Source organism: Syngnathus acus, chromosome 6 (assembly GCF_901709675.1).
Source record: "Syngnathus acus chromosome 6, fSynAcu1.2, whole genome shotgun sequence".
NCBI classification, from domain to species: domain Eukaryota; kingdom Metazoa; phylum Chordata; class Actinopteri; order Syngnathiformes; family Syngnathidae; genus Syngnathus; species Syngnathus acus.
Window position 1 is genome coordinate 1,523,534 of NC_051092.1, and position 17,584 is coordinate 1,541,117.

General features: G+C 43.7%; 1 protein-coding gene across 2 annotated transcripts in view; it reads right to left on the reverse strand.

The window, feature by feature from the left end:
- roraa (RAR-related orphan receptor A, paralog a) overlaps window positions 1–17,584 on the reverse strand; it is a 144,413-nt gene that overhangs the window by 49,943 nt on the left and 76,886 nt on the right. For both annotated transcript variants that reach the window (XM_037254300.1, XM_037254299.1), the window contains exon 2: window positions 4,766–4,795. In XM_037254300.1, the coding sequence (XP_037110195.1) occupies window positions 4,766–4,795 (30 nt within the window). The remainder of the gene's footprint in view (window positions 1–4,765; window positions 4,796–17,584) is intronic.

Genomic DNA, 17,584 nt, shown 5'->3' on the forward strand with positions numbered 1-17,584 from the left:
AGCTAGGAGGAACTTATGGAAAGAAAGTACATGTACAAAGGCCATTTGCAATTTCACAAAATGGCAGATATAATGCATTTACTGAAAAATGAGGGCCTGCCATATTGTGCTGAAGTGGAGAAAGGATGGTCGGGAGGAAAAATGGAGAAAAATTACGCTGGCCTGGTTTACGACAAATAGATAGCTCTATTGATTTCCCTTTAACAGCCGCTGTCCATCCCTCACTCTTGTGATTACACTGACCTATTTCTGAAGAAAAAAAAAGTATAGATTAAACCAAAACATCCAAAAAGAAAATAGTCCTTTTGTGGAGCAAACAAAAAGGGGGTTATGAAACGTAACCTTTGGTGGGGGAGGAGAGGGGGAAAAAAAAAGTACCACGCTGGGAGCGAAATAACTTTCCACAGAAAGAGCATCAGCGCTTTGTGATGTCCTGCATTGTCAAGTCAAGGAAAAATAAAAACAACATTAAAATGAATGAAGTCACATTTGAACATAATAAAGGCAATTTGACAAGGGGGCTTGTTTGAATGTCTGCTGTCTACAGTATTGTTTTTTTTTTTGGTTTTGCTTTGGTTTTTGCTTTGCTGTTGTACACGCTTCCTCTGCGCCGCCGGTGCGTCTCTACATCTCCACCGACTTTCTCCAGACTATCTCAGTTCTCAGCTCTGGGGACCCGACGGCGGCTGATCATCATTACCAGCCCGAGCTTAACAACGCACTGGATGCACTTCCCACTTGAGTGCAACTAGCAAATCCCCACAGAGCTGAATCAAGGCAACAATGTGATGAAATACCTTCAAACAACACGCGAGCGTGGAACAGTGAAACGACGCACAGACAGCTTACAGCGCCCTGGGCCGTTCCACAGGAGTGCGCCCGTTGCCAAGCAAAATTAGACAGCAACTGGGACATATTATTCTCCTAAATTGGCAATGTACAGCGCTATTAAGGAGGACAAATTTCATGTTTGATCAAGTCAAACAAAAAACAGAACCCACACAGATGAACAAAATGCGAGCAGCGTCATTTCAGGTCAATTAGGATAAAATCATCATGTGAACTGAGAAGATTATGCTCTCAAATGGAACCTCCAAATTTAAACGCCCAATACCAATAAACAACAATAAATGTGTGTGGGGGGGAACAGCTTCATGCAAAATAAAATCGTATCTGATTTTTCGATTCATCCAGGGAATAATCGATTCTAAAAATATTCGATAGTGACAGCCATAAAAGTGAGAAGTCGGGCGGTGCAACATGACCGTCAAGCATTAGGTTCCATCACAACAGATTGGCGGGACTATTTCTGTGAAGGAGCCCGTTTCTGGCAAAAGAAACTCGATCGAAATAAATGAAGACGCGGCTTCAAAGCCATGCTTCTCAATCAGTGTCAGCACAATGGAGATAAATACACAAGTGGCGGTGGACGGAGACACACCACTTCACATCTGAAAGAGCGTAATGATGATATTGATGTGTCTGAGTAGTTTAAGATGAGACGAGTGCCGTCTACTGTACACTCAAAGGACACTTGATTAGGTACACCCGAGTCATATCCAACCAACTGTTAATTAAAACAAACTAAGAATTTCATGCCTTTTTCAGCTGTATGGTCATTTAAGATGTTTATAAATATTGCTCTAAAGGATTGTAATATCGTTAGAGGTTATAAAGTGTGTTATTTATTTCACTGACGGGATTGGAGCAGCTCAGTTTAAATCTAATACGGCGAACGATGTAAAAGTGAAACAGCAATTCAAGCGGAATTTTGCATTCACTTTGTTATCGGCAGATCTGTTTGGTTCGAGAAGAGCATCCTGGCTACGTGACCTCTGGGTGTGCGCGAGCCACCTTGTGGCTATAGTTCACGCATCTGATGTGAGATTAGGAGTGAGACGTCCAATCCTAGCATCTGATCTGCTATAGCACAACATTTCTCTCAACAGGTCATTTCATTGCGGCATGGTCCTGCCTGCGGGGAGGTGAAAGCGCGTACAGTCGATCTAAAAAGTCTACACACCGCTATGCAAATACCAAGTTTTGTAGCGTAAAGAAAGGAAACCTAGAGAAACTACCGTTTTTTTCCATGTATAATGCGCAAAATTTAACTAATTTATTGTCCTAAAATCTGGGGTGCGCATTTTTTATTTTTTTTTAAATCCGGATATCATACGGAGGCCGCCATTACAGATGCGCTTTCTTCTCTGCTGTTCACTTCAAACACGCTCCATACGAACACAATGCTCTCGTATCAGACGCTTGCTCGATCACCTGCTCGTTTGCTGTCACAATGTACCCTACACAAATCCGAAACATTTCTTCGCTATTGAGTTTGCTAGCGCATGCGCAGTGATACTGACCGGCAGAATAACATCCGGTTGTTCCCAAAGATGATCTTTTTTCTGAAATAATTTTACGTTTACGGACTTAAGTAGGAGTCAAAATTTGGGTGCGTATTATACATGGGTACAGGCTTTTTTCCAGCATCAACATGCCATTTTTAGGGTGCGTATTATACATGGGGGCATGGAAAAAACGGTATTTCAATTTTTTTTTCCCCATCTTGAAAGTGACCTTATAACAACTGAATTGAATAAACAGAATCAAATCTTTTCAACAGAAAACTAGCTCGCTAATTAGCAAGATAGCTAACTGGATTGAACTGCGATATCAATGTAGGGGTCTATTTTCATACATTTTCTAGCTTGTACGCACGGTCAGACAAGTTTTTACGACAACACGACACTTTTCGGCAGCTACCTTTACTTTACGACAGCCACTTTCGGACAAACTAATAGAACCTAGCTACTTAAATACTCTCAGTAAATTTACTTTTCGTCAAATATTTGTCAAATACAATGCCAAATCAAGAAGTTTTTACCAAGAGAACTTAATATTGAGCGCGGATTGCAAACAGATTCTAGAGCACCGTGTATCACTTAATATTGGTCAATAAGCACAACCGCAATTAATACATAATGATTTCCGAAAAATATGGGAGGTAGAAAAGTGTGTCTGATGAAAAATCTAGCTAAGGCCCCACCACAGTCACGAGTCTCTGTTTTCATTTGGAATACTCCATCTCATGATAGCTCAATGATGAGTCCACTCGGGCGGGTGGAAAAGCGATATGGAGGAGAGAGAGCTCGAGGAGGCTGCCAGCGAACAGCTGCCCCTGTAATTTATATTGATGAGGAAACTGGCATGGAGGGAAGCTTCCAGCAGTTTGATCACTCAGATGAGCCGAGTGGGGGAGTAAGCAAAGACCCATCCCAGTGCTCCACCTTGGACCTGGAAGACTTTGTAAACACATACGTGCATACATTGCACATGCAGTGTTGACATCACACAGCCAGGAAGGATGACGCCCATATAAGGAGTGTGTTCATTATTCTTATTCCAGCCTGATCATTGTTTATTCAACAAGTCATGAAAACACCTTGACATCCCATTGACCACTAACTGGCCCTTCATCTCCGTCTTGTGGACACACTTCTGACGATCTGCTTCCTAACCACGAGGCACACCAATCAACTACTTGTTAAGAGCCTTGACTTTGATTTCCTCCCATGGACAAGATTTGAATATTTCCCAGCGAAATGAGACAGAATCGTCCAGTTTCTGCCCAGGGCTTTGAACCCAAGACTCCTAAATCATGCACTTTGATTTGAGGCTTCTTCCGGTGTAGAGGTGCCTAGCGCTACGCTAATTAAGATAGCGAGGTGGTGGATGGCGGGTCGTGGCATTTCTGTTTCACCTTCACCCATCAATAATTTTTCTTTTAAGAACACCACAGTGCCTCAAGACAAGCAAACAGTTTTTTTTTTCCACTGAGCTGTTTGGGTAAGCTCAAAGTGTAGAAGATCAAATTCTTTGCCCTTCTGTCTGATGTAAGAAGGAGCCGTGGAGTTTTACAGGGCGAGAAGCAGTCGCTCCCAATCTAAAACACTCGGACCGCTCTTATGGAAAAGCCCTCTGGCTTCCCCCTCGCCGGAGGTTTCGTCAGAGTGATCAGAGCAAAATCACGCGCACCTTCTGTCATTCTCACTCGACGAGGTGAACGTACACAGAAGCATTTAAAAATGACTCACTTCACCAATGTCAAAAAAAAAAAAAAAGCCAGCAAATCCCTTGGAAAACATTGATTTCTACAGATGTGACTGTTCATCAATTCTTCATGAGCAGTCTGAAATTGAAATGACAGCTTTGGTTTGATAGGGAAAATCGCATTTGATTGACACCATGTAGAAGAAGAAAAAAAAAAAAGCCCGAAATTCTCAGCTTTGATCAACGCTGTCCATTAATTCCAATTTATATTATCGTGCTTGTAATTTGCGAGTATTTTCTTCTGAAATCATTTTTTACACAACTGTTCATTAGTTGTCATATATTTGCATCTTTCATTGTTCCTTATATGATTGACTTGACGAGTCTCAGCTCTCTTGCGATTGCAGTCCAAGGTTAGCAACCACAACAAGATGCCACATCCGCTTACTGGGCTGCAAGGCCTCTTGCAAGAGAACAAAGAGGCGCCTCGGCACGAAGGCTGCGGCGACGCTGCATGATTAGCAAGCGGTCATAAGACAACATTTTTCATTTCCTCTTTGTTGTATTATGTGCGGGAACAAGAAAGTCAACACGAGATTCATTTGGTAAAATCGCATCCACACAATACTCAAAAACTGAAAATGAGGTCAACACCTCTGTTCTATGTAAACATGGCGAGTTGAACAAAGGAGTCACAAAAAGTCCGTTTACTTACATGTGTGTGTCTTCTTGGTTACCGAGATACCTGCAAAGAAAGCAAATAAGAATATAATACCACAAAGACAAAATAATTAAAATTGTTCAAAAATAAAACATCTTCCTCAACATTATTATCTTTCGGCTAATACGTTATGTAAAACGGAACTCCAAATTGTAACACATTTTGACCAGTGACTTTCAAAACAAGTCATTAGCATTTTAGTAGTAGCAGTAAACACCCTGCAGTCCAGCAGTCTGGTGTCTTTGGTGGAGGCAGTCGCCCTGCGGACCCCCCTCTAGCTCCGCCACTGGTAAAATCTCTAATGAGCGTTTTAAAACCTTTTCATGAATGTAAAGCTAGCATAGTTGCAAATACGAGTGTGAATGGTTGCCTGCCTGTAACTGACAGCTGACCAAACCAACAAGACCCTTCACACTCAATCTCAAGCTTCCCTGTGACCCTGAACAGGATTAGCGGGACAGAAAAGGGATGGATGGAGCAAGGGCAACGTATCAGTGGATATTATACAAGACAAGCTTCAAGCATGCAATCTCACGTCACTAATCCACAGACCAAAATTCCCCCCCCCCCTATTAAACAAGTGCCTTGTCGGGTCAGACCCGAATGACACCTAGGCTGACCAAGGCCAAAGTACTTCCTTTGTCAAGCTTCCCACTTTTCCGGTTTCTTCGATCCGCAACATGGCCCCAACTGCCTCGGGAGCCGGATGCAGACGAGCGCACGGCGGTCCCTCCGGCGTCCCGCTTGATGCTCCTCATGCTTTGCGGGGCGAAAGCACACTAATAGATCCCACTTGTCATGTGGAAGCAATGGCTAATTTTTCTACAACTCGCGTCGCAAACTCGGGGGACGGCGAGTTGACATGATTCAATAACTCGCTGAAAAAGGCGTCTGGCCGGAGATAACAATGTTTCAGACACATTGGAGGGGGGAAATGAGTTGAAGTGCAACGAGGGGGAAAACAAATATGGCCCTGAGCGTCCTATAGAGAGATGGCCAATAACAGATAACAGATAGCAACGTCACTGAGCGGAAAGAGACAAAGGAGTCTTTGATGGACCTTTAGAATTGTCCCACTGCTCAGATCCAGAACCTTCTGTTCTTTCCAACGGTTCAAATTACATACGGTGAGCATTGTCACGAATGGTTCTCACATGTGCCACGTGGTCAGCATTGCACATATTCAGAGAGCTGCAAAAAAAAAAAAAAGTCCAAATGCAGGAAATGACAACTCTGTTATCACATCAACGTTGTCTTTACTTATCACGTCCATGCGTTGTGTATGCATACGTGCCTAGACTCATGCACTTAGCAAAAATACAGATTATTATTCTGTAATGGACTTCTTGGGGAACGTTTTCAACAGAAAAATAGAATAACAGAAACCTATCTCGCTGATAAATAAAGTGTGTTCCAAAATACAGATTTCCCCAAATCCTGTTGCTGTAGGTTAGTGGAAGCAGACCAGGTGGTTGGGTGGTTGGGGGGGCGTCTCTTCCTCCTCTAAGTGTCATTCACAGCCATGTGATTGGAGGTGGCAAGGAGAAAGGGCCACAAAGCCAAATAATGAGTCAGGCGGGTGGGTGAGATAGAAAGAAGGAGCTAGCTGTGGGCGCTGACATTGGCAATGGCTGCCAGCTCATGTCTTCTCTACTGGATGGCAGGTTCAGAGGTCAGTCTGGAGGTGAATTTCTCCTTGGCTGATAAAAACATGCCCGCAGCCAGAGGAAGGCTTTTCTCTCTGGCTATTATTCATTTGAGGCATTATGGTCAAAGAGGGGTCCAAGCTTGGCTTAGGTTTGAAGATGACGCTTAAAAGCGGGAAAATGATAAACCAGTCAAATGAAGTTCATTTGATGGGACATAAGTTGTGTGTGTGTGGAGGCGTGGCCTATGGAGTCACTTGAGTGGCCTGCTATTCTGAATGTGACTTTTAGCTTGCCGTAGCTTCTTGCAAACCTTTTTTGGTCCAACCTCACTCACATATCCAAAGCCCAAATTTCAATTGAACAAAGCGTCAAGTCAAGGTACCATCGCGTAAGATTATTTTCACATGCTAATATGACAAAAATCATTCACTTTGCATCAAAAACCAATTACAACACTGGCCCTCGCCCGCCCTTGGGTGCAACTTTGCCACAGCTGAATTCATATTATTCCTATATTAGCATGTGTCACACTGGAAGGAGGGGCACTTGTCACAGCGTGCCCTTTGATCAGTCACATTTCCCCTGCATCAGTCTCGTGAGACTTTGCTCAAGCTATGAAGGAAGCGAGGTACTGAGTAGGTGACTGGAGGTTAACCTCCGCCACATCTATCTGCAAGGGGGTGGTCGAGGTAGGGTGGGGGGGCACATCCTGTAAACATGCCACTTAGACAAGAGAGCGAGCTGCAGCAGGCACGGCGGCTTCTCGGCGGCCGGCGACTCAACGTGACAGCCCTGTAATGAACTCTGAGGCTCACGGTGGGCCGTACGTCATCATTTCAGGTTTCTTAAAGCCTGACAGGGAATGATTATCATGGATGGTTATTGTCACCCTGCCTCCCCGGGAGATGAGGCGTGCTCTGGGCTTGTTGCGCCGTGACATTCAAAGTTACAGTCTCCTTCATATAATGGAGCTGTCCTCTCAGCGCGCTAATGGGAGCGATCCATTTAACCTGTGCCAGAAACACACAGACGAGGAAGTTCCTAATGCAAGGCCGTCCCGTGGGGACGTCACACTCGTCCCCCCTCCGCCACCCCCTTCTGGCTGCTGCCTTCCTGCTGCTTGATTCATTGACTGGCGCTCCTCACTTATCCTCATTCACTGTTCAGTCTGGGGAGACAGGGAGGCTTACTTTCTGCCGCTTGCTACGCACGCCGCCACTGCACGGCCGACGCGCACAAGGACACAACTGCCGCCGAGTGAAGGAGCGCAGACCGACTACAGATCAACACCGTCCTTGGAAGTGCTTCTTCAAAGCCAACAAATATTAAAATAGGAAAAATGCAAGCCCTGAAATTCCTGATTGGTCCAAAAATGTAGGGTACTTAGAATTGATCCCAGCCCAGTTAGCTTTACACAAAAAAAATGTACTTTCGAAGCAGATGGTAGTTGTAAACAGCCCTTCATTTTTCCCCAAACTTCCGAGCTTGTTGGTGAATGATGATCTCTTCACAAGCTACAGCAGCTTGTCTTGCTAACAGATTGATGCAACAATCCTGAGACAAAATCATTACCACCAATGAATGCGTTGCCTTTCTTAGACAAAAGGTGTGATTGTTGGACATGTCTTAATATGATTTATAGACCGACGCAGGTTGGGCTACAAGAAAAGTTAAGTCAATAAATGCAAGTGGGCTGGAGAAAACTCATCCCCCCCCAGTTTTAGAGAAGGCCACATTCCATAGTTACACACAGTCATTAAGACATCCTCCCTTTTGTACTGACACACTAATTATCTATTATGACTAAAAACTATACGTGCCAAAATATAGTGATTAAAAAAAGTACGATGATTCTAATCAGCTGCCCCCCTAATATACTAAAACACTGAATCCGTGGAGAGGACGACTCTCCAGGGGGGGGCTCAAAGGAAAAATGACTTCTCTGTCTCCAGGCGCTGTTATTTCTGGTCATTTCTAATTGGTTTTAACTACAAGCAACCAATCGGAGACTCCACAGGTTACTTTAACGCATCGCTATGGAATTGTCTGCAAATAGAAGATATACATCCAAATTAGTTTTAGAGGACACCGCCGTTGTCTTTCACCAACTGATGGCAGACGGTAATGGGAAATCGAAGCGCACGCGAGACTTCCGCGGAAAAGTTGAGGCATCCCGAGGGGACGTGATCAGGGTGACCCTGACGTCGTCCGAGTCGTTGCCGAGTTAACTTCTCGTGTCATATGTCCCTCAAGCTCACATGCGGTTCTGCATTGCTAGGCCCGCGAGTCTCCAGGTGAGACCGGGGTGTTGTTTGGTGGCTCGTGAATTATACATGGCGGCGGAGGAATTGACGCGGCCCAGAAGGGCCGACAAACAGCAGGCATGGCTGCGAGGCAGATTGAAGACTCCGATGGAATTTTAATTGCACCTCGGGGAGCGCGTGTGATAAGTGCTATTGTTATTGGGAGGACACGGCTGCACACGTTTACCTTTGCGAGAGCCGAAATAAATGGCACCGGGCAACAAAAGGTGCAGGGCTCGACGCTAATAATTATCGAGACGGTCCTTTGTTCAAGGTTAGACTACAGAGTGAGTTCTATGATTGCTGTTTAACAAATATTTATTCTTAAGAGAATATGTGAACGTGTGGTAAATAAAAGCAGCACAGGTGTTGAGGAATTGTGAATTGGACCACCATTAAAAGGAAAAACTAAGTTGCGCTTGACTGGAAGCCATTATGAGTGATAAGTATGATGTCATCGTTTTAAGATGTTGCGATTAATAAGGTTGATTATTCATACACTATGAGAAAATGTCTTCTGAAAATGAAACTAAGTGGTTGTTGAGTAAGAAACCCAGCGGTCCATGTGGTTCTTTCACAGGAACACACATGCTTGCACGATCATCCCCGATAATGACGATAACCTGCTGTTGACAAGCACATGTACATTTTTTAAAATTATTTGTCAACCTCCTCTACGATTCTCATGTTAACAAAAAAAACATTAAAAAAATACTTTTATATAGTTTTTTCTTTTACTTTAGAAGAATCTGAATTTATTGACGTCAAATTACAACTATTCTTGTAAAATATGGTTTTCTTTTAAGTGTGGCTCTAATATTTCTGTAATCTTGTAATTGATGCAACAGCAGATGTAACACTGCTATCACAGATTGTGTGATTTCCCCACATAAAAATGCAAACCGTATATATTGGTATAGAAATAAATCACCAAATGGTTTAGCCTCATAGCAAGTCAGCGGCTCCGTTAAAAGACAACTAAAGAGGCGCCTAACATGCTGGAGTGCAAAACGAGAAAGCACGGATTTGTTTGTTTTGTGCTACAACACATCGGTAAAGGTGACGAGCCGCAACATGAGGGTTTACGTTTCTCTGATGTTGCTCGCTCTGATCCCGGCTCTGGCTACACAAAAGCGTAATTCCCCCATGTGCGCGAGCCGGTTCCGAGAGGGCCGGGGGGATGCGGGAAGGCCCACGGCGCTGGTCAAAGTCAGGCCAGGAGCAAAGGCAGCCAGACCTCTGTGTACTTTCCTCACGGGTGGTTCTCAGCCCAGTGGTAATCTCTCTGGGATGCAGTCTCAACCAAGCATGAAACTCAATAGCCTGCACTGTAAATAAAGACAAACCTTATTTAGTGGACCACCCTGACTATTTTCATTTACTCCGCAGCAGTCTGCTCTCTGATAGTGATTTTTCATAAAAGACATTTGTTTGCCTAACAATGGAGAGTCATCACGCTGTGCTTTACGCTGGTAACTTATTGAAATTGAACCGACAGTTAAGACCTCCGCATGCTCGGGCTGACCCGTTAGCTTGAGCCTCAGATTAGCTGGAGCAATGGTCGAATATCCACCTCTATAAAAGAAAAGAAAACACTTCTGCTTCTGCTTGATATCTGCTCCATATCAGCACTTTGGGATTTTGAATTGATTGTACGTTCAAATAATTAAAACATTACAGGCAATAACATTTATTGTTATCGTTACACTTGGTTACAAAGTCCTGCTCGCAACACAGCCATCTTGCTCACAGTGCTAATGCTAGCTTAGTTTGCTAGCACTGCACAGACTACATTCCGATTTGCTAACAGTTAAAACACTGCAAACTCGCCCTTCAATTTATAAGATATTTCAAACAATTGACCCTAATTATTTTCATTATACGCTCCAATAGCACTAGATTGTCCTTTTCACACCAACATTTAAGTATGTGATGCTGTTCTTTTTTCGTGTATGACAAATCTCATTTTTCCAATTCTGTAAAGCTAGCAGTTGCTCTGCTACTGTAATCGCTCTCTACTCCCCCCCAGAGACCCCACTTTAACATTTCTATTCACATTACAATACATCATTTTATCTCGACTCAGGTCGACAGCTAAACAGGGAATGCATTTATACAGCTCTCGAGGCCTAAACCCTAGTTATGCTAGTTTTATAATAATGGGCTGTAATATCAGCCAATATAGATGCTCCCCCTCAGGCCAACCTATTAAGAGGAATTTAAATATTCAGACTGAGCTGCGGTTAAATAAAGAGAACATTTCACTTGTTGTCTTGCTAGCAAAGGATGATTCATAGGCAATGGACCTCAGGAACGCACAGCGGTAGTCCGAATTTGCCCAAGTCATTATCGCACGTTTGTATTTATTCAACGATTGGATATCAAATGTAGAATAGCAGAAGGTGGGCTTCGAAGAGGTGAGTTGATGTGGGCTCTGACAGTTAGCGGAGGCGTGCTGCTATGTCAACAGAGTGCGTACACACTGGTTGTATAACCCCTCAAGGGGGAAGGAGACGGGCACTTTCATGACAAACTCATGTCAGCTAATATCACCTGAATATAAAAAGGCTGACTCGGAATTATATCGAAAGCCTTTCATTACCATCACTCATTCATCCTCAGCTCTCATCCGGCAGAGTGCCGAGCGAGCAGGCACTTGTCTAATGAACGCGGGTCTGCGGGGAAAGATCACGGCGAGCGAGTCCAACTCCCACAACAGTGGACTCGTGGCTCTGCTGATGAGGACTTGGCTCTAATTGCCGGAATGGGAGGGAACCGCAGCCCCATTAGGTCCGGTCTTCGCACTTGCCAATAAGCCAAACTACCCCAATGAAGCCTCCCATGTAATGAAAACTTCCTCCGAGATAAATTACACGTCTGTCAATTCGCTAATTAATATCACAGACGTGGCTTTTGCCGCTTGTACACGCCGAGGCAGGCAAATGACGCGCAGGAAGACATAAAGGAAGGAAAAGGCGAGGCGCGCATGCAAGCACACCGCGCGCGACTGCTTGCAGTTATGCACGGCACTTAGCGCCGCATCTATTTTTCATGCATTTCATAATTAAAACCTGCGAGTTCTCCGAGCCCTTCGCCGTGCAGATCAAAGGTAGTCCTATTAGTGGGGAGGGTTCATCAGTGGAGCCACTCTTCCGTTTTCAAGCAGCAGAGCCATGCTTAAAGCACAAATATTGTGTAATTACACACATGCGATAAGGCGACAGCCACAGAGTTGGACTATGATTAATAGAACATAGATCACAGCTTCGTTCCTCTTCTTTTTGGAAAGCTAACACAACCCAGGACTTTTACACACAAGCGTGGAAGCTAAAGGGCTTGATGAAAGACTCAATACATATTTCACATGGCGCCTCTTGTACTGCAGGTGGAGTATGCTTAAGTTTGCACCCCCCCCCCCTCCCCCCTCCCTTCCTTCCCCACGCATTCGCTATGTAAATGTAATCACAGGATAACACGGGATAAAGCTCTGCAGAGCGGGAACATGATTCCTTCTTTCTGCGGGGATATACAAGCACGTCTCAACAACAACACAGTCAGTCCCACTTGGGTTATTTATTTGTCCCACTGACTGTGTGGTAACTTGAGATCATAGGAAGCCCTGGGAGAGATGTTACATTTGTCCAAAACACAGCATCAATCTGGTTTTCAAAGCCAGAATTTGGTATTTTTGAATAATCAGATCATATTACTGTATGTCTAAACAGTGTCTTGTATAGTGAGTATCAGTTTTTAGAGGTGGTAGCAGAATATTGTGCTCGCTAATAATTATTTGTGAGCGAGCGGCCTCCTTGGCTTCAACCAGCAGAGTCGCTGTTGAGTCAGTCTCAGCTCATTCTTGGCTTGAAGATGAAAGAATATGACATCAGAAGAAAGACAGTATTCGCAGAAAGAAAACACAAGGAGAATATGCCAACTCCATGCAGGAAGTTCTGGAGCTGAGGCTCAAACCTGAGAACAGCGAGGCAGACATGCTAATGCTAAATCACCATGCTATGTGTATCTAAAACAATTGTCGTACACCTCCCCACATCTCTCTAAAAACAATCAGTCTAAAAAAAAAAAAACTGCTGACTGTATGTAGCTGTGCGCCGTCGGCGTGGCTGTGTGAGACGATTTTACGGCAGCATCAGAGGACCAAGCTCGCACTGAAGTTGCATGAAAGAAGAACTATAATTAGCCGCAGTAGCATTTGCATGCTCACAGCCGCTCGACTCGTTATGCCTTCTTAATGAAAACAATACAAACTCTCGAGCTTTTAGAGCCGAGTTAACAATAGCGGAAAAGTTATGAACTTCCTCCGAGCTCAGAAGGCCACGCACAGTTCACTGTAAAAATAAAAAACTGCCGCGGACACACACACGCACGGCTTAAAGATGACGCTCCCGATATGCGCTTGAAAAGTTTCAGACTAAAAGGAGCATTTTTATCTGGAAGGCAAATGGCGATAATGCATCCTGCAGCCAAGGCAGATTAACAACAACACAATAATCGTAAACAAAACAGCAGACGAGGGAAAGAATGCGCAAGGAAAATATCCAACCATCTGTAAATAAAAATGCCCTTTCTCTGGTCTTATTTTGTGACACGTCACGGTGACACACATTTATGCTAATTTCCCCGTGTGAATGATATGATGAGAACAGACTTTTGCAACAGCACGCTCAGATGCAATCACTGAGTCAGAAGAAGGGGGGGGGGGTTGGTCCGAGACTCGGGGCTCTCGGATCGAGTCTCCACGCCAACCGCGGCCTTAGATTGCCAGCAATATGAAAGCTTGTAGCTGCGGCCGGCAGAAATAATTAATAGCATAGTCTATAAGCATTCCATTAGGTGCAAGCAGCTGTCATAAACATCTTAATTAATTTACAAAGCAAGCAGCTGGGGAATTCTGGCGACGTAAAAATCTGCTTCCCTCTGCCGCTCCATAGCGCTGGAACAGATCGGGCTTTTAAATTTTTAAACATGCCTTTCATGTTCTCCAGAGCACTAAAAAGCCTTTGAACAGTCAGGTTGTTCAGAGATGCACCTAGCGGTCCGATACTGGCCGGCCCGTGCGCTAGCTAGTCTTCCTTGCTAGCGTATAGCAACAACAGGTTTTGGCTCTCGCTCCAAGAATATTCTTTAATCGCCCTTTTCATTCTTTGTTTGTTTTTGTTTTTTTAGATTAAACGCCGCAATGTTGCCAATAAAGCCTGGCCTGCCCATGTTTGTAGGGAAATTGTTTCTCATGAGAAATTAGTAAGATTTTGTTTTTTACAAAGATGACGAGACCTTGGGATGTTACTTTCCTACCATTAAGGATAGTGTTTTTTTTTTATTATTCTACAGTGGACCCTCCACTTGCAAAAATCTGTGAATATTAAGATTAATATTAAGATTAAAATGTACCACAAACAACTGTATGATGAAAAAAGCTGTAGACATTATTTTGCCAACCCCAAAATACTTATGATTATAATTTTTATTTTTTACTGATTTATGGTTTTGTGTTATAATCTTCTCTCAGCCCAAAAAAACCTCCAGTCAGAAAGGGTGAGATTAAAGCGCCCTCACCATTATAGCGCAAACGTTTTAAGAGTATTTGCACCTTCCGAAGCGTGTGACACTTAGCAGAGCTGACCCAACATTTTGGAGGGGAAATAGCTGAGACAAGGCAAAAAGGCTTTTTTTCTTCAAAGAAATGCATCACAGTTCTGCTACGATTATATTCCATTTTGGAAGTAGCCTTACACCTATTCGTGTATTGCAATCAAGACTCCATTTAACTACGCGTAACAACGACAATACGCCAAGTGGACGTTGAATTTTAATGTGGCCATCAGTCGCTGATTATAACCAGCCATCACACACCCCGCTCTGATTCACCCCCATCCGAACTTGCCTCCGCCTCGCCATCTCTCTCCATTTCAGCCCGTGCTCTATTTGCTTAACCCAGCCAGTGTGACAGCACTCAATACTAAAGCACTCCCAAGGCACATGATCAAAGTCAGCAGTCAATTCACATTACAATGCATTGATTTGATGTTTCCTAACCTCCCAGGCCTTTCTCTAAAGCTGCCAAGGACCTTCAGGATATTTTAGTGTACCCCCCCTCCCCCTATACTCCCCTTTTTTCTCTGTGTGGGGTGTGTGTAATTCCTGCAAGGGCTCGATATGGAGATGATTCCCGTGTCACTCTTAAAAAAAAAAAAAAAAAAAAAAACATGCCAACAAAAAATGCATTCTTCCTACTTTTCCAATCCGCCTTCTCATCAGCCTGCCGTTTGTGATATTGTTTCAGCGTCAGTCACACCCCTCGCTCGGTGCACGTGGCACGCTTCGTTTGCTTCTCATTACTTATTCATGTGCTAGTCTTTATTGAGTTGGCTTCTATGCTTTAGCGACTGCCATTTAGCCCCAGTGGGCCCTTCACAGCACGTCCATGTTTTATTCAATTACGACAGAGTTCTCGGCAGCATGGTGCTCACTCACTGCACACCTATACCGATTTTTTTTTATTTATCTCTGCATGGATGTGCTTTGACAGTTTGCGCAGTATTGTCCATGTTCAACAACTATTTTGTTTCGCTTTCAGGGGAAACAGAGTCGATTGTTTTGCGTTTTTCTAGCCACGCCGAAGTTGTCCAATTGCATTAAAATCACGAGCGAGACAGAGTGACACACTGACCTAGAGGCACGCACATGGAAAGAAGGCCTTGAGATACAAGTTTGATACATTCTCTCACCATGCTTGTAATTCAAAATATGTGTATCTAAAAATCATCTTTTGCTACTGAAATGAATGGAAAAGGCAAAATAGCACTCAATAATTCGCACATGATAAAATCATGCGGTAACGACGTGATAGAATGAAATATAATTCAAGTCTTTGTCACACGTACTGCGTCAAATATATGCTGCGCCCTCTGGTGGCCACTTATGGACAGCATAAGACAGACAGACACGGATATGCTGTTCATTGAGACGTTCGTTATTCCAAATAAGTTTTAGGCAGCCCTTGCCTCATTGCAGAAGCCAAACAAATTGCTCAAACTCAAGTGAGTCTCATAATAACACAACTGCACTCTGAGCTCATCAGTACGGCACTAATATTAGTTGTAATAGCAGAAGACAAAAAAAGAGTGACTACTGTTATATTGTCTGCCTTAAAGCACATTAACACGGATGCTAATTGGCATTAAGCTAGCAGAGCATTTTCTTAAGATATTTTTTATTTGTCCCACACGGGGAAATTTCAGCATGCAGCAGCCATAATTTAAGTGAATTAAAAAGATGTTTGGTGTACTTACACAAAGTGTAATATTTAAATTCTGAATTTTTAGTCCAATTATGAATTACAATACTGTATGTATTTTTGAGAGAGAAAAACAAAAAATCAAAACATGCTTGTTAATACCCATCAGAGCTTAAACGATTGGTGGATCACAATGATATGTTATTATGGTTATGGAGCAGAAGTGTATTAGTATTTTCATTAGGACTGATGCTTCAGCAATCAGCATATTAAACGTGTAATTTGTAACAAGCATCAGACCTTCACATTGGAGAAGCATATTTAGTAATTTGAATTGATTAATTATCACATTCGGAAACTACTGATTGATTTTCTGCCTCACTTAACTAATTAGCATAGTTACTCATGTTGTGTACGACCTGATAAAATGGGACAAATAATTTAATGTCACTTTTAACTGACAAAATTGCATCCAGCCATCTTGTTTCTCTACCGCTAATTGACCAACCTCAGGGCACAAACAAACTTTAACAATCACATTCACAATTCAGACAAACTCGAGTCTCCAATTAGCCCAACATGTAAACCCGACTTAAGAAGGAAGGCCCAGATTCAAACCCCAAACTGCACGGCGAATACGCTAACCATCTGATCACCATGCCGCCATCTAAATTCCATTCTACTGAAGATGAAAAAAACAAAAAACAAATCCATTGTTCTTGCTAGGGTGCATCTTGCAGCGGGTCTTAAAAGCACTACGCTATTGTTATTTCATGAGAAGGTCCACACACGTAACCGCAGTCTGAGCAGCCGAGGGTGAATTCTGCTGCATGGCTACACAATACACAGACAACACATTTAGAGATGTCAGCGCCCAACTGGAGAACGGTCGCTGAAGCGAACCCACTAACCCTCGTGACTTCAGCACGTCTAGCCGGGGCTGCTCTGGGAACCCCGCTAAAAAATGCATCGGGTGTGCTTGACGTTCCACGAGCGGACGAGTGGTCTCGTTGGTGAAATGCCACGCCTGCTGCTCACCCTGCACTTCCATAATTTACAAAAGTGAAGGTTGGAGAGTAGAGGTGGGTTATGTGTGACTATGATAGGGCTTGACGATGAGGGGGAACCGGCGTCCGATTGCCACGTGAAGAGACAAATCCACCAGTATGAGAGGAGCTGACGCCACAGTTAGCTTTGATGACTACAAGCTGAGACGCTCTTACGACATGCTAACACACAGCGGAGAGACCCCGCCCCCTCTTTGGCGTAAGTCAAGCGGAATGCAAACGCAACAGGAACGAGGCAGAGCGTCTGAGCACATTAGAGGTGCACTGAGCCAAGACGGTGGCGTGGTTATTTATTAATCAGCTGAGCTTAGCTAACTGCCTGCTTAGATGAACAGCACAAGCTTGCCACATAGCAACATGAAGACAGCGACGCTGCTATAAGTCGATGTCAGCTAATTGTATAGACTCATTCAGGGCTATTCAATTACAAATTCAGTTGGGCGAAGCAGTAATGAACAATTTCAAACCAATATTGATGATTTTCATTGTCAATTTTGTGTTTTAAAGTCAGGGTCAAGGGTCAGCGCTAGCCACATTTA